This window comes from Schistocerca serialis, chromosome 11 (genome assembly GCF_023864345.2).
Source record: "Schistocerca serialis cubense isolate TAMUIC-IGC-003099 chromosome 11, iqSchSeri2.2, whole genome shotgun sequence".
NCBI lineage: Eukaryota > Metazoa > Arthropoda > Insecta > Orthoptera > Acrididae > Schistocerca > Schistocerca serialis.
The window spans coordinates 136,649,266-136,673,444 of record NC_064648.1 but is presented as its reverse complement, the minus strand read 5'-3'; the positions used below and the strand labels follow the sequence as shown (position 1 = coordinate 136,673,444).

At 42.8% G+C, this 24,179-nt stretch overlaps 2 protein-coding genes across 2 annotated transcripts in view; one reads left to right on the top strand and one right to left on the bottom strand.

The window, feature by feature from the left end:
* The window catches only part of LOC126426539 (cortactin-binding protein 2-like), a 66,278-nt gene extending 61,859 nt beyond the window's left edge, over positions 1 to 4,419 (bottom strand). The window contains exon 1 of the mRNA XM_050088442.1: positions 4,293 to 4,419. Within this exon, the coding sequence (XP_049944399.1) occupies positions 4,293 to 4,419 (127 nt within the window). The remainder of the gene's footprint in view (positions 1 to 4,292) is intronic.
* Positions 1 to 24,179, top strand: part of LOC126426537 (ankyrin-3-like) — a 305,624-nt gene that overhangs the window by 110,083 nt on the left and 171,362 nt on the right. The window lies entirely within an intron of this gene.

The window sequence follows — 24,179 nt, the reverse complement described above, 5'->3', positions numbered from 1 at the left end:
ATCAAAACATACGGTTAATGACAATCTTACCACCGATATACGGGTGTACAGAATGTCTTATACCAGGCGAGGGTGTTCCAGCCTTCTGACTGCCTACGCTCTTACCTTCGCTTCCAACGTTGCCGGCACGTAGTGACGTTTCCCAGACAACACTTGACATACCCGTACTGGATCTGTGCAATACGCTTTTGCATTACACGTATCTGACGCAGATATATTTTACGGTGTTTAAGTTAGAATTTCCATCACCCTTCTTAGCTAAGATAAAGAACGAGAGAACGTTACGCATTCTGTTCGGTCCGCCAAGAAGCGAGCGGTATTGCTGGAATAACGCCGAACATTACTTCATTCTCATCAAAAACTAAATGACATTCTAAGCTACGTATATTGTCTGCTCGTCCCTTCTTACGATTTAACTGCAACGTTCAAATCACGGCAGGTTAATTGAACCAGTTCGCTGGCACGGGTAACGCACAGCGCAAAACGTATCCTTACTGCACTGCAGTCAGCTCGGCTGCCGCTCCTCGTGAAACGCGACTCAATGAGATCCCATCAGAAGCGGAATAACACACAGTGTAATGTTTACATCCGGTTTACTCTTACGATGATCGTAGAATAACGGCCAGCTAATGTATTTGATACTGTAAATACCAGAGCTTCTCATGGCAGTCTGGTTCACTTAAAGAGGGAAACCGGGCAACAAAACACACTCAGTGCGACCGGTGGCTATCGTCCAAAACTCCCACAGCCGTCCCGGACACACGGCTAGTCGCTGCTGAGCCGACGGACACGGGAGCACCGGCAGTGGGGACCCGGCGGCAGCCAGACGGCGGCGCTTTGGTGTTCCCGCCAGCAGACCCAGCTGCAAGCGAGGCCGGCCGGAGTTGCCGTCTGCACACACTGAACAGTTCTCGGACTCATTTCACACACGAGGAAGCGGGGTATTTGCGGAAATTCCGATAAAAAACGGGACACAAGGCAAAAAGAAAATATTCTGCATATATGACTGCATTGCTTTACTAAAATGCATAAAAACTAAACTTCATACACATAAAGACACATTCTAACAAGGCACTTCAAAACATGATTGTAATTCCACTGCTTCATATGATAATTCATTGCTTTTTCCAGAAACTGACTACAATTGAAAATACTGAGAAGCTGATAGAACGATTTCTGACAAATGGACGATAATGTAGACATCAAAAATAAGCAAACAGTTCAGCTACTGTACGGCGTGCACTGCTACTAATTTGGTACTTATCAGAACACCTAACAGCTTTCGAAAGCTTTGACTAGGTTAGTAGCAGATTGCAGAAATCCTTGCAGGTGAGATCTTCATAACGAGTCTTAACTATTACAATTGCTTCAATAGTTAGTCGTAAAACGATTTTTTCTACCAATCCAAAAGGAATTCACAGTTGAAAATACTCTTTCCACAACAGCATTTGTGCCTGGTAAAGCACGACCAAACCTCACATGCGCCTCTATATTTTTACATGAAGTACCTGTACTTTAAAGTGTATGGAATACATCACACCATCTCTCAAGAGTTTCCAAATGAGCTTTTTTCCCATTCCTCAATTTTCTGGGATACAATTTTGTTCAGGCATCCTGTCTCAACTGAAATGTTGCACATCAGTCTACTGTCTTAAGAATTTCAGACAATTTAAAAGTTAAGCCCAAGAAACGGAAATTTTCAGTGCCACCCAATGAAACTATTTCAGAAGATGAAACACACAAGTTCTTCCCTTCTCTAAAAAAGTCACAAAAGTGTCATAAAATAAATTGATAACTGGCTCGTACCGGACTGAAAATGCCTTCCTTTACCAAGTTAATTAAAATCGAAAAACTAACTGAAGTTTGAAGTTTACCAAATTTCCTGTCACCGATTTTTTTTTCTTTAAGCAGCTCTACCTCTTTAGTTGAATGTGTAACTGAAATCGTGGTTGTTTCAAACTTTTGGATTGAATCTCAAAAGATTTTCATTAGCTTTGTGTGAAATGAAGCCAAAGAGGTGTCCGTGGGTTCTCACAAAATTTGCACCAATGTGAGACACCTATCCTGAGACAGAAAATAAGATTTCAGAGGTTTATACAGATCAATAACTCTTGGGACTCCCGGCAACAATGACAACCATCTAGTGTTAACACTACCTAGAACTTGTTTGTATTCAGTATCAACGAAATCACAGAAGGATTTCAGTTTCCCCACACGCTGAGTGTAAATGTGAAAATACTGGAAAAATTTGATTCGCTGCTGTTTCTGTGTCAGTGGGTAGAATTTCTGCGCTCGACCTTCGCTCTGTGCCACGTGGACAGCACAACGGATGCCTTCAGTGCTCATCTCGAGAACGCCGTTCAGTTTGCAATAAACATTGTTTGTTCCTGCCATCTTGTGCCTACCAACGTTGAAATTACAATTATATGCACGAAATGTGACAATCTCGTAAACTATATTTTTCTTTTTTAAAATACCCAGACTAGAGCTAGCCAATAATGCTACCGATTCTCCGCCATTGTTCTGAACAGAGATTACGTTGCACTGACCAGCTTTCTGCACGAATGAATTATCTAGCTAGAATCGGCACCAGCTTCCAGGTTTTGTCATTTGATGCATCATCAGCCATCACAGGGACATTGCATCTTCAAATCCGGACTGAACTTTAACGTACTGCGTAAGGCCATAAAACGTTCATTAAGATGGACTCGCATTTTGTCCTAGAACATATGCGTTTCTTCTCAGACAGGTCTCTGATGACAAGAACCATGCAGTCCTTTAACGGAAAATACGTGTAAGTACGTGTATGTTTTGCGGTAACGGTGCTTTTCTCTTCGCCTGTTTGTAATTCATTCGTACTAACAAAGTAAGTTACACTGTCAGTTCCCGAAGAAACAGCCAACAGGTGCTCCATTTTCTTCGTGTGATGCGTTATATCGGCAAGCCCTCCATGTTTGTTCAGTGGAAAAAACTGAACGACGCAGCACACATTTTACCTTCGCATAGTCGTGGTTTCCTTCAAAAAAGCGAACTCGTCTTCCATGGCTTCCCCATATTAAAGGGCACGAGTTAGTTTCACACAACGCACAACAGAGAATGGAGCGCACTAAATAAAGTTTCCCGAATCTAGTGTTGAAACTGCCGTCTGCTTCTCATTGTTCTCTCAAACAGTCCGAAGACATCGTGTCGGTCGCATCTACTGCAAATGTATGTCATCTACCAGTGAATGGCTAGTTCGTAACTGCAAGTACAACTGCACGTCGATAGCCCTGTAACGTTCTTTAACGAAAACTTGTTACATCCGTCCGTTATTGCTGCAGTAGTAAACGATGGATACGAATCGCGAAGCTCACGCTTGAGTCACTTTCAGCGAGCGTGATGACCGGAAATCTTCTGTTCACACCTCTTCTCATCCTGTGACCAAAATACAGCTTCTGTATTCCATCTTTGAATTCTAGACAAAGCAAGACTCACGGAAACGTTAAAAAAAAGCCTGTCATGCGAAATTCACGTAGAAATAATTAAAAACACAAAATGAAACAAAATGTCACTTCTGATTACGAAAAAGCCGGGGCATTTTGCCTCCCATTGGATAGTCAACGGGACACAGAACGAAAAAATTGGCCATTCCCATTAAAGACGGGGCTTCTGGTGACGCTAGCCTAGGTCCTAGTGTGTACATGCCTTAAAATGGCTTCTACATGCGACACCTCATCGGAAAGACGAAAACAGAATTTCGCAAACTGCTTTTCGGTCTCGTGGTTACATGTTGAGGCCTGAAACGCATTTGCTGCCCAGTTAAATATGGCACCAGGAAAAGAGCTGTTACGTTATCTGATTTAGTCTGTGCAACTGCTGTTGCAATGCACGTAGACGAGGTGTAAATAGTTGGTCTAATATTTCTGCTTGTCCTTCACTGTACGAAAAGCCACTCCGTCCATATTACCTGAAAGTTTTTAAAAATAAGAAGAAACCTCTCAGCCCAAGCACGTTTCAAAACCGGATGCGTTTACATGGAAGCGAAAATAGATTGCGGAATTGGAAAACAGGCAACTAGAAGCGGTTTCCAAAAATCGATTTTTAAGGCTTTACATAACCACGCAGAAGAGGTATCGGGAAGTCGACATAAGAACGTCGGTTTTTGGAACGCCATGCGAAGGGGGTGTGTGCTGCCAGCTGTATAGCGCGGTACGAGATGAAGGGACTGTGGCGGGGGTGGAGGCAGGCGGCCCGGCAGTGCCGACACCGACGTAGACGCCCCGCTGGCCCTGCTGCATCCGTTCCTCGCCTACCGCAGGCCAGCTGGCAACGCCGCCCCGTGACGTCACAGCTGGGTGGGGGCAGCCGCGCGCCCCGGCTGTTGGTGCGGCCCAGTTGTGACGCAGCAGCCGTACGGAGAGCAGTGCGCCGCCAGAGCATCTCTTCTCCGCGAGAGTTCCAGGGGAAGGTAAGGCGGGCAGCTGGCCTGTGCTGGAGTTTCAGGGAGCTGTGGGTGTTGTTCTGCACGCTTTTGTCTGGCTTGTCGCCTAACTCACGGCAGACCTGCTCCTAATCCATTGCCGTACTTTAATTACAAAATAGAATTGTTGCGAACAAACGAATGGCGAATAGTGTGTTAAATTTCACTGTCGAGTGTTTAATAATTAGCTGCTTGTTATTTGCCGTAATGCTGCAGTCATCTGATCGCCGAAAGCTTCCATTAGAATAATGTGGAACGAACGGAAAATAGTGCCACATTGCGTCGGGCATTGTTTCGATGTGCCTGTAGTCCTTCGCAGGTATACGTTCTGGGTGTTGACAAATTTTTAAATTCAGATAAATGTGATAGCTCGAAATTAATAACGTCTGCTATCTAACAGCTATGCTCAACACATTCATCAGCAGCTATCCATAATAACAATAATAATAATAATAGTAGGCATCACGTCTCTGCAAAGAGGAAGAAATGGTTTTGTTGATTTTGTTGTTCTGTACATAATTAAGTAGTTTATGGTAAGAACGGAATAATGTTTGAGCTTCCACTACCCTGTTTTTTGTGTAACTTTTCGTGGTTTCGTATTTTTTTCGGTAAGGTTCCTAATCCATGTGTTGTTAGTTAACTAATAAATTTCTGGGCCGAAAATCGGGCGTTGTTACGTTGCATCCACTTGAAAACTTACGGTTATTATACACTTCCCTGTTGGCTTGTAGTCACGCTTGATTTCGTCATTTTCTGTGACAACGGATTTCGTATTGAATGCCGTAAATTCTTTTCGGCCAACTTTTTCCAGGTAATTTTCCTTTCTGTTAGCACTTAATACACGTTCAATAGAGTTCATGTTGCTACTCCACTGGAAAGCCGATTTGTACACAGTAGACGGCCAACTCCAGACATAAACAGCCGTTTGCGTGAATGATTAAATTCAGTTGGTACCATTTGCCGACAAGGTCACTTAACTAGAAGACAAGTGAGGCGCTAAGAGCCGTAACGGCGAAGAGCAGTTAGTCTTCGACCCCCTATATTTAAGTGAACATCAGAGAAACCAGTGACAGCTCTCAGAGTTCAGATATAAGTACAATGTGGCCCTACAGTACACATAAACTGACCCAACAGATGTCAGAAGCATAAATCAATGCTACTGCCTAACAATCGACGAATAGGTGCTTCATGGTTCTCAGCCCCACAAATGTATTACTGTACGATAAATTCCGAAACATCTCGTTCAGAATCTCAGAAAATAAGTTTTTGTTTCCCTCAGTATAACATACGCTGATGTCCGATCTGAGTTTACTATGTATAGTGTGTGTCTGTGGAGTATGCTGCCGCTAGCGGGATTTATGGCGAACGTAGATAAATTTGCTGCCGGGTGCTACCAAGTGGTGGCATTGACGTAACGAGTAATTGTTCATCAAACCTTATGTATTAGGCCGGTAGGGAATTAAACGTCACGCCAGTTGCGCATGCGCAGAAACTTGTGTAAGGCCCGTTCCCGCCAAAAAACCACGGGGCTGGGCCTCCGTTGCCACGTGCGTCGCTCTTTGCACACGAACCGGTGCCGCGCCGCCAATCACAGAACGCGCTGAGCGTGACGTCACTCACACAACCCCGGGCCACACGAACTTTCGCCGAAGCGCTCTGGCGTAGACGCGGCGGCAGGTATGAAACACTTACCATCCGATTTAAAGGAAATTTTATGCTTCTGCGTCTTACGGTCTGATGCATTTTGTCGATAAAGGACTGAATTTCTTTTCGTTATTCGTCGTGGTTGCGTGCTCCATCGTATTTACGTAAACCATTACACGAATTTTTAATGAGCTTTCAGCCATTGCGTGGGCTTTGCCTATAGTTCATTTGAGGTAATACATTATTGCGTATGAAATACAGTCAACATACCGAAATTGTTTTTAAAGTTGAGAGCAGAGCGGTAGCTACCACCGTTCTCGAGATATTCAGTGGTTCGTCGGCGGGTCGCCCGCCATGCGGCGCACACTCCGCCCTGCTCCTCGTCGACCACGTGGCTGTTATCGGCCCCAGATTTCCTAAACCGTTCAAGAAATCGAAACTTTCTTTTTTTTGCGAATGGTAACTTCTAATGAGTCCATGATAAATATCCAAAATTTATTTACCTATCGAGATGTGAAGGTAAATACAGTTCTTCAACATGGATCGATTTAATTTTTTAAACGGCATTTCATAACAAGTGAAATGAGAATTAGTGACATGGAACACTTTAATATTTACCATACTCTAGATTGACGTACAGAAGTTAAACAGATACTAAGTTGATGGTATGTCATAAGATGTAATTTGCTAAGTATCTACAGCTGTTGATCGTTTCCTTTGGTAAGTAATGAATCCTTTTTTCTTGCTGCAGTGTACTTCATTTGCTAAAGACGCGTTTTGCCCTTTGCTTTAAAGCATCTTTGGTGGAATGTAGAATGATTCAGTTTGTTTTGATATGTGACGCTTCTGGATTATGAAAGTTAATCATATTTTTGTGTGAAAAGGTAATTACTTACACTTAAATAGTTTTTGGCGCAAATCTGCGTTTCTTCTCACGTGGTCAACACATTTTTGTGTTAACTCTTTTTTTCTACTGTCAGTAGCTGTTGACATTTTACCAAAAGCTGTAATTTAAGGTCGTAACTACAGTGTGTTCAATTCATGCCTCCTCTTCTTTCTTTTATGTACATGCTGCCAACCCAACGAATTATATGCTGAAAACTGTTTGTTTACTTCTGTTCAGTGAGAGTTATAGAAAGTTGGAAGTGAATGCAATAATTATCAGTGTTTGAAAAGTTTGGTGTGCAGCTGATTTCAGTTTTGGTTTAAGTGTTTTGTGGAGTTCATGTAAGAGTAATTCACTACTTACATTAACAGATACAATAGTAGAATAACATTTCAAAGGAGGATGATTATTATCAGAATACTAACACCCAACCCCTTTGTCCCTACTCTGACATGAACCCTTCCAAAAATATTTAAACAAAAAATCGAAAATCAGCTGAACATGAAAACTCTTAATACGCTCTGGCAGATACTACATTCAAATTCAACGTCCTACAACGCACCCTTACTAACTACACACACACACACACACACACACACACACACACACACAAAGGGAACAGACTTCAGTTTCAGCATATAATTCGTTAGGTTGCCAACGTGTAGATAAACAAATGAAATAAGAGACATAAATTGAACACACAGTAGTTACGAATCTGAATTAATTTTTGGTAAAATATCCACCGCTATTAATAGAAGACTAATTGTGCTCCACACCAAATAGCGCAAAGAATATTGAAATTGTAAAGAAAAAAAATTGACGTGAATATGTGCTTATGTCGCAGCTTTCAGTCAGTTCATACTCTGTAGAAATCAAACCTGCATTTGGATTGGACTTCCTTAACTCTTGTGGAGGAAGGTGTGCAGTATTCTGCTGCATCCATTTTCAATAAGCTACCGCTCGAATTCAAAAATCTTAGTAGTACATCACGCGCTTTCAAATCGAAATCGAAGTGTTTCCTCATGGGTCGAGTCCTTCTATTCTGTCGAAGATTTCCTTGAAAAATGGAGGTGATTGTTGTTGTATTGTTGATTGGCTTTATGGATTGACTTTTTCGCGTTCGTTAACATTTTTTTTGGTCATCACTTTTATGTTGTAATTTCATGTACTGACAGTCTCCATGACCTTGGAGATTTGCTCCTCAATTTGACCCTACGGAGCTTGACGTGTAAACAATAAAATAAACAATAAGAAAAAATGTGTGTGTACTGCCAATGCATTCTAAAGTCATGGATAATACGTAGCCATTCATTGTTTGTTGTTTCATGAAGGAATATATGTCTTATGGAAAATGCTACAAATGGCAGAGTGGCCAAAATGGTTATTAACCAGTGTGTGTGTGTGTGTGTGTGTGTGTGTGTGTGTGTGTGTGTGTGTACGACCCGGGAGATCAGGGAAAAATCCGGGAATTTTTTCATCCGGGAGAAAACTGGGGAAAACCCGGAAATATTTTAGAATTCCGGGAATTTTTCACAGTTTTAGTTTTCAGTTAAATTTTTTATAACTTCGATTGGTAAGAACCAACGCTCTAACAAAGGCTGTTGCTGTATCTCGCTACTGTAACATAATACTGCAGCAATAAAACGTGAACGACAGAATAGAAAACGAAAATAACACTAGAGTGGCGAAGGAAATGCGCCATGTACAGTATACAAACACAGTGCTCATACAAGCGTCTGCCAATAGCAAAATGTGTGAAAGGCTTTAGGAAGACCTCGTGACAACACTTTGCCTCCGATGAGCGTGACGTCACAACTGCTTACATTAGATCCTTCTGAGCAGTTGCGAGCGAGCTCTAGCGCAGTTGAGTCGCGTATGAGCAGTACCTTCTCCCGTTTCTGGTTACAGAAGTGTGGCAGTTAGTTGTATGAGCAATAGCAGCAAGCAGCCAGGTGCTACCCAGGAAAATTTCAATGACGCGCCTAAGCTGGCACATTCACGCATGCGTAACAGGCCCGGGTCTAGGGGACGAGTGGCAAACCGGAGTATCTGTCCCGGTCGGCAATTTCGTGGGGGGGGGGGGGGGGCGTAAAATTCGTATTCTTGACGAAAAAGACATCGTTTCTCAAAGCGCCTAGCATCCAGCGCACGTTGGTCTATGGAGTGTCTTCATATGATTTTGAAACGCATCACTGTAGGATTTTGAACTTTTTTGAACAAATTATAAGTCGATTTCTGAATGAATCATAAGTTGAATTTCTGTATGCGTGCGTAGTGTACGTGATGTGTATGCCAGGGGAATCCCCGTCGCATCTAGAAATAAACTTTCCTACAGACAAAAGGGGACAGGGCTAGACAAGCTGGGCGGAACAAAGCCGAACGGGTGAATGCCAATCGCTGTTTATATGGTTGACTAAGATTGCGAATGATCAGCGTTGTTACAATTACTAGCGAAATCCATAGGCTGAGACTACCAGAGTGGAAATGAACGAGTAACAGGAATAAGAGGTAAGAAAGATTACTTACCTTCTCGGTGTATCCATGAAAAGGAAATTTTGACATGAAAGTTTTGGCCAGACGGTTACACTAGTAAGGGCGAGTAGTACAGTCTCTGGATAGCAGCCGCTAAACCTGTATTCTGGTAGTAGCGCTGAAAACGCGTTGTACGAACACGTAATAACGCCTAACCGGAGAGTAAACGTGGGATAACTAAACCGGTGATTGCGGTAGGGTTAGTGGAGTTAACCAGAGAATAATTTTTGACACTGTCAGAAATAGTTACAAAATAAGTGATAACAAGGTTGTTTGTTCGGACGAGGAATGAGAAGAAACGGGGACATCACACATATTACGGAAAAATATGACGATTCCAAATTTATATCAATTTTCGTACTACTACTACTTTTCGATCTCATGCTTGAGAGGCTAGAGAGTGTGATTGAAATGTGGAACTGTTTCTTAACACACAAACGTTTTGCTTGTAGGTGGCCTAATAACGAATTTGATATTGGTACTTTGTGAATTATATTATGTGGTGTTATAAAAAAAATGCCAAAACATACTGTTTATTTGGTGTGTGTAAAAACTGCTGCAATATTAGGCAGGCCTATTTCGTTTAGCAGACAGTGACAAAATACGCGTAATCGAGAAACCACACCAGTCTTGGTTACTATTTGTATTAACAGCTTTTTTCAGTACTAGACAGCGACATGTCGTTTTCTCATGTAGCAAAACGTTTGACGAACTTTGATGAGGTAATAGATTCTTTCCCAGAAGCACGCCATGAAAAGCTCTAGCAAGAGTAGGGAGAAAAATACTAGGACTTACGGATTGAAGAAATGTGTACTGTCTTGATTGTCTCTTGTCTTTACTGGTTTTATGTATCCTGTATATAATTTTGTCACAAAACAGCAAGTTGTTGGCTAATAAGCAATAAAGAGTGAAAATTTTGTAAAGAGTTCTTGTTCTTCGGGTTACAAATAATCCCATCCAATATTAATTCCGCGTTTTTGTAGGAGGGGCAGGTGAGACAGCGCAGGACATTTTAATTTCCACCGTCTTGAATATAGTTTGATGGCTTCCATTACACAATATTCCACGTTTGAATTTCACAGAGCGAAACACTGTGACGGGCGATAGAAAAACGCTGTGTGAAGAGGCGTGGCATTGCACTTTGGCACACTTCTGACCAAATAACATGTCTCACATTTCCTCGAACACGTGTGTTTTATGGATCAGACCCTTCAGAAAGATGTGCGCTACAAAATGAATATATTTTTTGAAAATATGAAAAAAACACTCTTCTATTACCCCGGTTCGGAAATATCGTAGATACGGGGGCTATGCACAGAGCAGTCTTGAGTTGTGGCGGAGAGGTGGGTAGTCTCCACGTGGCTCATGTTTACGTTTTAGTGATTTTGCTGTTCCTCTTCGTCTATTCCTCTCGCGTCAAATGAAAACAAAACGGATTTTTTCTGTGCCCGGGAGCTATCAAGTGAAATAAAATATTCACATAATTACGGAAGGCTAAAATTTGTTATTAGTTTCAGACTATTTTGTTTTCACCTTTCTGACAGTCAACCATTAATAGCCTTGCAGAACAATGAAGTTACTTTTGTCGGTTTGCTAAAGAAATTTGGCTTTATTAACCTTTTCCGCAGAGGCAGTTAACTTATTTGAAACAGTTTATTTACACACTATTAGATAGTTTTAACTGTTCGCTGAATTTCAAGTGCACATTTTCATCTTACAGCACGTTTGGCATTATGCCATAATAAAGAACCAAACATGAGATAATACAGTACCCGTACTCCAAAAAATATTCATCCGAATCAGGACATGCAAATGTGCACTTTAAGCTGAATTATGCATTTTAGTATGGTGCACGAAATTCCCATGCTCTTGGAGTATTCTCTAGTGTCTCTTTTTATTTTATGACATAATGTAAGATCTTTCAATGTTTTACACATACGAACATTCGGGCTTCCTGCGTCATCGTAGCTGCGCAAGCGCGGTGACGCCTCTTACCTGTCGCTCTCTGGCAGCTGCTGAAACGATCCTATTTCTAACAGGTCGCGGGACAATGCGAATGATTGATTGAAAAGAGTTACTTAATAGTAAATTTCCTTTTACGCAAGATGATGTATGTGCGAGAATGTACGATGGATTTCTTAAATCATGGAGCGTTTGATCTGATTTAAAAATCAACCCTTTTAGGACGACCATTTAGAATAATTTCGAGCCCAGACCAGACACTTATGTCGTTGCTACAAATTTTACTGGCCCGTTTATGTAGTGTATCTTAAAAGTGACACGCGCAAAAAAGAAAAAAAAGAAAATAAACATTATATGTAAAAGTTTAACTTCTCTTGCAGTTTATTAATCTTCAACACGAATATGTGAAAGCTTACCTTTTCTTGTAGCAACACTATGTATGTTAATTTAAACCATGAGCGTTTCGTGTTTTTTGTGTTGGCGCTACTTGACAGTAATGTTCCTGTTGGCTGCCTACATCACGTGTCCTGTGCTCTGAATATCCACTACATCGACTGGCGAGATCACGTGACATGAGCTATGCCTGGCTTTGAAAAGTGCATCGCAATCTCGATTTCAATGCTTCAGAAAGTAACGTGGTGTTTGGTGGCATTCGAATTGATACTTTCGTAACAAGAAAATATACAGTATACATGTTGCTGCGCATCAGCCATCTTTCCTATAAGCGTTTTTTTTTCCCTTGAATTTAGTTTCCTAAAGTGCCAGGAAATTTTACGCTGGTGTATAAAACCACAACCATTCAATGGATTGATAAGTTTACAAGTTTCGAGGAATAGTATGTCACTTAACACAGAAAGTGTATTTTCACCCGGGAGAAAGTTTATTTTTTACCAGAAAACCCGGGAATTCTTTTTCTTTGTGCACGTATACACCCTGTAATAACCATTTGCTGACAGTCGCGATAAGAAAACTGCGTTCAAGTCGTAACTTTTCCCTAACATAGGCTGTTTGCAGAAACTGATATATACACAAATAAGTCACAAGTATATGTGCTAGAGGCTACATTAAACAAATATTCTGGCAATAAATATGCAACTGACGTACGTAATGAAAAGTGATACTTGCTGTTGGGCTTAATTAATAAGAAAAAAATTCGTCTGTGTGTTGATAGTGTTCCACAGTAGTGTATCCTCTGCAGGCCTCTTCATCGCCACGTAATTACTTCATCCTACATCCATTCTAATCTGCTTACCATTGGCAAGCCTCGGTCTTTTTCTACAGTTAAGCCTCCATTACCAAACTGACGATTCCTTGATGCATCATAATATTCCCTGTCAACCAACTCCTCTTGTAGACAAGGTTTACCATAATTTCCTCTTCCTCCTCTATTTAATTCAGTAACTCTTCTTTAGTTATACGATCTTCGTATCTAATCTTCAGCATTCTTATTTATTATCACGTTTAGAAAGCGTCCATTGTCTTTTTGACAGAACTGTTCATTGTCCATGTTTCACTTACATAGCTGAAAGAGACTACGCTCCACACAGATACCATTATGAAATACCACTCAACCATTAAAATTTATTCGATGTGGACAAATGTTCTTTTTCAGAAACGCTTTTCTTGCTACTGACAGTGTGCATTTTGTATCCTCTCTACTCCTGCTTTCTCAATAACTGCTTCCCTTCAAAGTCATTACAGTTTGGTTTCTTTACAAGCTGTAGATAATCTTGCATCTTGTTTTTTACCACTGATACCTCCGGAGCTTCAAAGAGTGTCTTTCAGTTAATTTTGTCAAAACCTGTCTCTAAATATGCAAATGCTATAAACATTGGTTTGCCTTTCTTCAGTCTGTCTAATTAGCTAAGTGGTAGGATCAGTATTGTATCTCGTGTTTAGACATTTTACAGGAATCTAATATTGCATTCATATCAGTTCGTATAGCCCATCCCCCTCTCCTCTCTACTTACTCCTTCCACCATATATCCTTCTCTTGTTTGATTAGTTCTGGGTACCCAAATGAGCTTTCGGCAGTTGCTTCTCCTTTGAGCAAAGTTTTTTTTTCTTATTTAGTGTCGGCACCCAAGTTTTCCAAGTGCAAAATCGCTTTTGCTATTTTCGATTCGGTCAGCATATTTTTAGACATCTCTCTTCCCCATGGTCTACTTTATTTTCTACGTTTTTATATTTTTTGTCTATTAAATTGAACATTCGTGTTTTATCCAATGATTTCAATTGTACCTTTTTCCGATTAATGTTCTCCGCTGCATTCACCACTTCTTCTCTCAATGAAGATATGTATTCGTATTGTAATCGATTCCTTCCTCTCTTTCAATCAGCTGTTGCCTGTAACATTAACGAAAAACTCTGCGCCTTAACTTCAGGTTCCACATCCTTAATCTGCTTCCGTTTACTGTCATTTTGCGTAGTTGTAAACTGCAGTCTGTAACCAATACATTATCATCTGTACGCGTCTGTACCAGCAAATGGCTTACAGTTTAAAATCTGGTTCGAAAACTGTTACAAGGCCGGCCGCGGTTGCCAAGCGGTTGTAGGCACTTCATTCCGGAACCGCGCGACTGCTACTGTCGCAGGTTCGAATCCTGCCTAGGGCATGGTTGTGTGTGATGTCCTTAGGTTAAGTTTAAGTAGTTCTAAGTTCTAGGGGACTGATGACCTCAGATGTTAAGTCCCATAGTGCTCAGAGCCATTTAAACCATTTTTTTCTGTTCCAAGTATGTATTATTGTTTCATGGTTATCGAGCAAAGTGTTTGCGGTCATTACATTATGGTCTGTGCAGAATTCTATCAGATGGATTCCCCTTTCATCCCTTCCCCCTAAGTCTATAGTTTCTTACTATTTTCTCTTTTTATACCTGCTACCGTATTCCAGTCTCCCACCACATTTTAAATTTTTGTCCCCCTTAACTGAGAAATCTCTCTCATCGTACATTGTTTCAGTCTGTTCATTGCCTGTGGCGTGAGTGTTAGCGTTGTGTCTATCTTGGTAATGATATCAACGTTAATGGCAATTTGGAGACGGAGCAGAATGAATGTTGTGGTTCTCTTCATTGGTAGTTGCAACAGCCAACTCACGCTACTGTCAAGTAGTAAATGTGAGTACAATCGTAGCATGCTTTCGACTGCGATAGTAAACGCAAATTACGAGTGTATTACGGTAGACTTCGGAAGCAATTGCCGGATATCTGGTGGTGGTGCTGTTACAGTGAAACACCGAAATCTGGAGAATGTCGACTTTCACTGGTGAATGTCAACATTCACGTAGTCACTTAGTTTATGTCCGAAATATTTGCTAAACACCCTTATTTCTGACTTAAACCGGTAAATGTTCACATTCACCATGCACTAATGGTGATAGTTTAACATGTTGGAGATTTATATTTTCTCCTCCGTAATTGTCGCCATAAAACGTCACAAATGTGACGTAACTTTTTCGCCTCTTTCTGAAAGGAATGACCGAGAACTTAAAATACACAGTACATTCTACATGAGAAAAGAAAATAATAGTTATAAAAAATTACTTAATTATATGATTCAAATCTTATTTATTGCAACAACTTGAACTATTATGACACTTCGAATTGCGCAAGAGTCCCTTGCTTTTACAACTGCATTTACTTGTGGAACTCTTGCTTTTGCAACGACGCCTTGTATAGTCTTGCCCCCCCCCCCCCCCCTTCTAGAATTAGCTGCAGCTGCTTCTCCCAGCGACATTTCTTGAAAAGAAATCTCATCTATGGAAAGTAACTTGCGTTTACAAATTACGAACTGATTACGTGTGTAAAGCTGCATGAAGGTACCATTTTTATTTGCCAGTTTATAGAAGTCGGAATCTTCTATTCCCGCAACAGCCGCTAACACATTTCGGCTATCTGTAAGACCACGGTCGACATCAGGGACTCGTATTCGTACGTTATCACCAATTTGAGCAGGAGGAAATTGTTTTTGTGAGGTTCGTAACATCTTTGTTGCTTGCAGTAGAAGATTTTACTTCGCGGCCGCTCGTTTTGTAGAAATCAACTCGTGTTTTTCAGACAGAATTTGATGTGAAGACGTTGTAGGTTGTAGGTCCTCTTCAATATTTTTCTTTGGAATGTGGTTTTCGGTATGACCACAGCTCAAGTTTTTTATATAAGCATTAACAGCTTCTTCAAGCTATCTTTCACTTCCAGAAGTATTGGCAATTCCTTAGAGTTCTTCAGTTTCAATATTTGCTATGTGTTCGCCAGGCAAAAAAGACGATGCTATGCCTCTTCTTGTTTTAACGCCAAACATGGCTTCATAAGGACTTTGGCGTATTCCTTCGTGGTATGTAGTGTTATTGGCAAATTGAACAAAGGATAAACCATCTGACCATTTGTGTCGTTACCGTTCATCTATGCAGGTAGCGTATTCTGTATATCCTGAATGGCCCTTTCAACTGAGTCTTGTGTGACTGTGACAAGGCTTTCCATGAACTATTTTAAAATCTTTCCACATAGCGCATATTTCGGATATGACTTGATTACTAAAGTCTCTACCATTATCTGACTGCAATATTGCTGGTGCACCAAATGTTAAAAATATTCAAAGAACGTGATGCGCTACTTCTTCAGCTCTTTTAGTTTTCAAAGGTCGTAGCTGGACAAACTTAGTTAAATGATCTTGACACACCATTATGAACATTATTCGCCATCTCTGTTTGACTGCAGATCTATCAGATCAACTTGACATCTTGAGTGTAATTCAGAACTAACCATTGGCTTCACAACAATACCTTTCGTAGGTGCACTGCGTTTCATTTGACCCTGTTTGCATAAATTTAAATACAACATTACAAGTTCATACGTAATATTTTTGTATTTAACTTGCAACTCTTCAAGCATCCGTGTTCTTCCTCGTTGGCCTATTCTGATATGTGTTTCATATACTAGACTATACCGTAGAATTCTTCATTGGTAAGATAATACTGCATGTTCGTTTCCCCTGGTTTTAATGGTACAAGTAACTTCTCTTCATCATTAATTTTTAAAACATCAAAACGTTTTAATCGTCAGTGATCCAAAGGTGTGTTGCATTTAATTTTAGCGGAAACCACTTCAGAAAGCGTTTTAGAACATATTTCTTGAAAAATAAAAACAGGGTTTCTTCTCCATTACCCGCAATTTTTGCATTTAACTTTACATGAAAAAGATGACGATTTACTGAAGTATCCATTTAGCATAAATTAGGGTACCGGAAAAAAATTAAGAAAACGTTGCTGGCGTTATCAAAGCTTGCGTAAGACTGACAAAGCTGATTGACTCCGAGCAGAACAAAGGATTTGGCGGGAGAGAGAGCCAGTCGCATGTTATTTTGACTCTTCCGGTTTGGACCTCCACCAGAACATATCTGTGATTGTCGACACACACACACACACACACACCGGAGAGGGTCCGAATGTACAACAGTGTAATGAAATATTCGATCTTTCACCGACGTATTCGGTATCTGTTGACATTCACCGGAGAAAGTCGACATTCTCCAATTTCGGTCATTCACGGTGACGGTGATATTGGAAACACAATATTTTACAAAAAGCTGAACAAACTACCGTATGTTTTGTAGGACATGAAGCCTTCGCCATAAGGCATATTTCATGAACACCTGTAGTCCGAAGGTGCTAAATCGTGAGAAGATATTATGCTTGTATATCTTCTGTATAAACGAGGTAACTTAACAATGAATCGTGAACACGGCAGGGTTGCTTATAATGTTGTAAAACATAGCTGACATTTTAATTTCGCAAAGCACTACAGATGAAACTCGCATATCTACATTCGTTTAAGGTTGTCACAAGGCATGAGCGGGTAGCTCAACCGGCTTCCACGTCGGAATCCTCCTTCGGGATATAAACTCAAAAGCCAGAATATTCGGGTGTGGTTGCCGTTTTGCTAAAAGGCGCAGAAGCAAATAATTCGGCTGCAAGGCTGAAACACTGAGGAGACACACAGCCACTGAGAGAGAGAGAGAGAGAGAGAGAGAGAGAGCGGTCTGCCACCGGGGAGCGGCCGCCCGCAGCGGCCAGCTCAGGCTCCACAGAGGCCGGGACTTCCCCGGGCAGCTGGCGCAGTGCAGCCACACCCGCGGAAAAAAAGTACCTGTTGCTGTGTGGGAGTGTGCGGCAGCGAGGCTGACGCGACGACGGAGCGCAGAATGGCATTCCTGCCACCAGATTCCAGTTACGGAAAATGGGAACAGATGTATCGACACAGACACTTTTTAAAATAATTGTTTTTTTGCACATTTTCTTCAGAACACACTCAACACAATGAAGAGGAGTACTTTTCAGCTGAGCGTGCAAATCTCAACACTTTCCATGAGACAATGCTGCCTTGAAATCACGGCAGCTTTCATCGTAATTGAAATAAGTGTACAGTCCGTTTTTAGTAGATCAACTGAAGCTCTGTTTCGCTCATCCCTCAGTGTAATGTTCGTCATGGAGAAAACTTTCTTCATGAATGCATTTGAAGAAAATGTACTTTAAAACACTTCAGTCTTGATGCGCCAATCATTTCTATAATGCAGACTCACCTCAGTAGTGTTGTCAAAGCAGCCAACTTTGCTCTCCTCAAGTGCTCGTTCCCTCCCCCAAAAGAAATGGGAAACCATAGCATTATCTACACCAAGGAAATCAACAATGCCAAGTGATCGGTCTAATTTCAAAATATTTTGAAGCACAGGATTTTTCCAAGTGATATGCAATCCATTAAGGACAGAAAGTTAGTCATAACAAAAGCGAACTATTTATTTCAATATTTCACACAGACTTTATATATGTCTGCATTTTTCCAGTCGTGTTTGTCTTTCATCTGGGATCTGGTCCTCCAATTTGTCTTTCAACTGTTGCACCTTATAACAAAAAACGATAATTTATCCTACGTTCTGCCTCCATTTTTATTTTCTCCATCGCACAGTATGCTTCACAAATTGTTTCTTCTTTTTTTTTTTTTACTTCAAAGTTGACTACACCCTTCGAAGAAATGTCATTTCAGTTTAATAAGTCACAGCTGCAAAATACTAACGCGAATTCTTTACAGACGAATGGAAAAACTGGTAGGAGCCGACCTCAGGGAAGATCAGTTTCGATTCCGCAGAAATGTTAAAACACGTGAGGCAATACTGACTCTACGACTTATCTTAGCTAGATTAAGGAAAGACAAACCTACGTTTCTAGCATTTGTAGACTTAGAGAAAGCTTTTGACAATGTTGACTGGAATACTCTTTCAAATTCTGAAGGTGGCAGGGGTAAAATACAGAGAGCGAAAGGCTATTTACAATTTGTGCAGAAAGTAGATGGCAGTTAAGAGTCGAGGGACATGAAAGGGGTTGGGAAGGGAGTCAGACAGGTTTGTAGCCTCCCTCCGATGCTATTCAATCTGTATATTGAGCAAGCAGTAAAAGAAACAAAAAAGTTCGGAGTAGGTATTAAAATCCATGGAGAAGAAATAAAAACTTTGATGTTCGCCGATACATTGTGTCAGACAGCAAAGGACTTGGAAAAGCAGTTGAACGGAATGGACAGTGTCTTGAAAGGAGGGTATAAGATGAAAATCAACAAAAGCAAAACTAGGATAATGGAATGTAGTCGAATTAAATCGGGTGATGCTGAGGCAATTAGATTAGGAAATGAGACACTAAAAGTAGTAATGGAGTTTTGCTATTTGGGGAGCAAAATAACTGATGATGGCCGAAGTAGAGAGGATATAAAATGTACACTGGCAATGGCAAGGAAAGCGTTTCTGAAGAAAAGTTTGTTAACATCGAGTGTAGATTTAAGTGTCAGGAAGTCGTTAGTGAAAGTATTGGTATGGCGTGTAGCCATGTATGGAAGTGAAACATGGACAATATATAGTTTAGATAAGAAGAGAATACACTCCTGGAAATGGAAAAAAGAACACATTGACACCGGTGTGTCCGACACACCATACTTGCTCCGGACACTGCGAGAGGGCTGTACAAGCAATGATCACACGCACGGCACAGCGGACACACCAGGAACCGCGGTGTTGGCCGTCGAATGGCGCTAGCTGCGCAGCATTTGTGCACCGCCGCCGTCAGTGTCAGCCAGTTTGCCGTGGCATACGGAGCTCCATCGCAGTCTTTAACACTGGTAGCATGCCGCGACAGCGTGGACGTGAACCGTATGTGCAGTTGACGGACTTTGAGCGAGGGCGTATAGTGGGCATGCAGGAGGCCGGGTGGACGTACCGCCGAATTGCTCAACACGTGGGGCGTGAGGTCTCCACAGTACATCGATGTTGTCGCCAGTGGTCGGCGGAAGGTGCACGTGCCCGTCGACCTGGGACCGGACCGCAGCGACGCACGGATGCACGCCAAGACCGTAGGATCCTACGCAGTGCCGTAGGGGACCGCACCGCCATTTCCCAGCAAATTAGGGACACTGTTGCTTCTGGGGTATCGGCGAGGACCATTCGCAACCGTCTCCATGAAGTTGGGCTACGGTCCCGCACACCGTTAGGCCGTCTTCCGCTCACGCCCCAACATCTTGCAGCCCGCCTCCAGTGGTGTCGCGACAGGCGTGAATGGAGGGACGAATGGAGACGTGTCGTCTTCAGCGATGAGAGTCGCTTCTGCCTTGGTGCCAATGATGGTCGTATGCGTGTTTGGCGCCGTGCAGGTGAGCGCCACAATCAGGACTGCATACGACCGAGGCACACAGGGCCAACATCCGGCATCATGGTGTGGGGAGCGATCTCCTACACTGGCCGTACACCACTGGCGATCGTCGAGGGGACACTGAATAGTGCACGGTACATCCAAACCGTCATCGAACCAATCCTTCTACCATTCCTAGACCGGCAAGGGAACTTGCTGTTCCAACAGGACAATGCACGTCCGCATGTATCCCGTGCCACCCAACGTGCTCTAGAAGGTGTAAGTCAACTACCCTGGCCAGCAAGATCTCCGGATCTGTCCCCCATTGAGCATGTTTGGGACTGGATGAAGCGTCGTCTCACGCGGTCTGCACGTCCAGCACGAACGCTGGTCCAACTGAGGCGCCAGGTGGAAATGGCATGGCAAGCCGTTCCACAGGACTACATCCAGCATCTCTACGATCGTCTCCATGGGAGAATAGCAGCCTGCATTGCTGCGAAAGGTGGATATACACTGTACTAGTGCCGACATTGTGCATGCTCTGTTGCCTGTGTCTATGTGCCTGTGGTTCTGTCAGTGTGATCATGTGATGTATCTGACCCCAGGAATGTGTCAATAAAGTTTCCCCTTCCTGGAACAATGAATTCACGGTGTTCTTATTTCAATTTCCAGGAGTGTAGAAGCTTTCGAAATGTGGTGCTATAGAAGAATGTTGAAGATTAGGTGGGTAGATCACGTGACTAATGAGGAGGTATTGAATAGGATTGGGGAGAAGAGTTCATGCACAACTTGACTAGAAGAAGGGATCGGTTGGTAGGACATGTTCTGAGGCATCAAGGGATCTCCAATTTAGTATGAGAGGGCAGCGTGGAGGGTCAAAATCGTAGAGGGAGACCAAGAGATGAATACACTAAGCAGATTCGTAGTGGGAGATGGAGCTTGCACAGGATAGAGTAGCATGAAGAGCTGCATCCAACCAGTCTCACGACTGAAGACCACAATAACAAGTGCAAGGAAAATTGAACATAAAATTCCACTAAAATAAGTTTTATTCCTGAACTAAACACACCCTTCAAGTTGTCTTTGATGTAGCTGGGGCAATCATCTACACTAGGAAAGTATGGTACAATTATTTTGTATCAACAAATTGAAAGAACTCTTTGAACTTGGATAACCTTTTAGATGAATTTAAGAAATAGTTGAAAGTCTTTATTACTAACATTTCAGTATCTGTTGACATAGCGTTCGTACCACATTTAAATCAATTATGGAGTATATGTGCGCAGCAATTTGATTTCACTCTCCCACGATTTTCCTTTTTTAAGTGAACATAGTTCCTCTTCCCACAGTTTGCATTTGCATTGTGTACAGTAAAACTTGAAACCTTGTGTTTTGGAATCGAGAATTCTGTGCTTGCTCATGGAAGCAGCTTACATAAATTGGATAACTTTTTTGATTAGGCTACCTTTGTTGGAAGCGTCATATAATGCCTCACATTTTGGTTTCCCACTCGTGATTTTACTTGCAGCTGTCGAATTCGGGCATAACTGAGAAGCCGGCCGGTGTGGCCGTGCGGTTCTAGGCGCTTCAGTCTGGAACCGCGTGACTGCTACGGTCGCAGTTTCGAATCCTGCCTCGGGCATGGATGTGTGTGATGTCCTTAGGTTAGTTAGGTTTAAGTAGTTCTAAGTTCTATTGGACTGATGACCTCTGATGTTAAGTCCCATAGTGCTCAGACCATTTGAACCAATAACTGAGAAAAACACTTGTACATTGCAATGAGAGCTGACATAGCTATGATGTTGTTTAACTGCGTGAAATGCGAATGTAAGCTCAGACTAGTTATCTGTAAACGAAAAAGAAGTAATAGTAATAGCGTTTTTGTAATCGCCTAAGCAGGTCTATTATCACCTTGAAAATTAGAAATGTTTAAATTGCATTCAACGATTACATTCTTCTTGAAGTCTGAGGGTATTTCACCTATCTCATACATCTTGCTCACCAGATGGTAGTGTTTTGTCAGGACTGGCTCTCCCAAGGCCGTCAGTAGTTCTAATGGAATGTTGTCTACTCCCGGGGCCTTGTTTCGTCTTAGGCCTTTCAGTGCTCTATCAAACTCTTCACGCAGTATCGTATCTCCCATTTCATCTTCATCTACATCCTCTTCCATTTCCATAATACTGTCCTCAAGTGTTCCCCCTGCGGGTCCGGGGATTAGAATAGGCCCGAGGTATTCCTGCCTGTCGTAAGAGGCGACTAAAAGGAGTCCATCCCCCTCACGGGGATAGTTAGCGCCTGCGTCCGGAGACGGACGGTTCCACGACCTATAATCGTGGTCTTTTTGGTTTTTCACTTCTCGTTTCTTCCTTCCTTTTGTTGGTTCGTTTCTTTGCTCTTCTCCACCTCACTGTCTTCCTTACTCTTTCCCTTGACTTCTCCTTGCCTTCTCATTGCCTTTTTCTCCTTGCCTTCTCATTGCCTTTTTCTCCTTGCCTTCTCATTGCCTTTTTCTCCTTGCCTTCTCATTGCCTTTTTCTCCTTGCCTTCTCATTGCCTTTTTCTCCTTGCCTTCTCATTGCCTTCTTCTCCTTGCCTTCTCTGGTCTCCGCCTCGGCGTTTGAGACAGTCTGTCCTCTTTCTCCCTCTCTCTCTTCTTTTTCCTCTTCTTCCTTCCTCCCTGTGCGTGCCTGAAGGCCGACCCACGCGTTCGCACGCGTAGCAGGTGACGGGGTAACGCGTAAGTCCCCGCCCTGGGTAGACATGTAAGGCACGCGCGTACCCCCTGGTAAAGGCCAGGCCCGGGGAGGGGTGATTGCCTGAGCTGATACCTTCTGACCATGCCGATTGGTCCCTCCGTCTGTTTCTCGGGAGGTGTGACCTGAGGTGTAAACGTTCACCTAAGGCGGGAGTGCCCTCTGAGAGGGTCCCCACAAGGAAGGAGCGCGCCATCGGAGATGCTGGCAATCATGGGGGATTCCTCCGCAATGGATTCTACTCCATCTCTCTCGTCTTCGACCCAAAAACGGAAACGTGACCAGCCAACAGTGACAAAAGTACTACCGCCTGCCCCACAGTTCCTCGTAGTTTCTCGATCTGAGGACGGAAAGGATTTTTCCTCTGTCAACCCTTTCGTTATTCAGAAGGGCGTAGATGCCATTGCCGGATCTGTCAAATCTTGTACCAGGTTGCGTAACGGCACCTTATTACTAGAAACTGAGAGTGCCTTCCAGGCACAAAAACTGCTTCGGGCCACCCTCCTGTACACGTTCCCTGTCCGGGTGGAGGCCCACCGAACTTTGAATTCGTCTCGTGGTGTAGTCTATACTAGCTCCCTCGACGGATTCACTGACGAGGAGCTTCAATCTTTCCTCGCTGAGCAGGGCGTGACGGCTGTCCATAGGGTCATGAAAAAGGTCAACAATGACCTTGTACCGACCCGGACACTTTTCTTGACCTTCGATAGTGTTAAGCTGCCATCGCGCATCAAGGCGGGCTACGAGGTTATTTCTGTTCGCCCCTATGTCCCGACACCTACGCGCTGCTACCAGTGTCAGCGTTTCAATCACACTCGACAGTCTTGTTCCAATGCGGCTAAATGTGTCACTTGTGGCAGGGATGCCCATGAGGGTGACTGTCCACCTCCGTCTCCTCGTTGTGTGAACTGTCAGGGTGACCATGCCGCATCCTCCCGCGACTGTCCTGTCTATAAGGAAGAACGCTGTATCCAAGAAATTCGGGTCAAAGAGAAAGTGTCCACCTCGGCTGCTCGCAAGCTATTGGCTAGTAGGAAGCCCACGCTGCTCCCAGCGGGGAAATACAGTACTGTCCTCGTCCTCTCCTCGGACTACCCGGGAGGTAGCAACCCAGACATGCCATCTGACCTTCAGCACCACGGTCGTCCGTTCGGCCAGTGCTAAGATCGCGCGGTCGACGTCTCCTCTTCCTCCCATCACCCCACAGACACCAGCACCTTCCTCAGCTTCTGCTAAGACGAAGACATCGAAGTCAGATGCACGGGCCTTCAAGAAGGAACCATC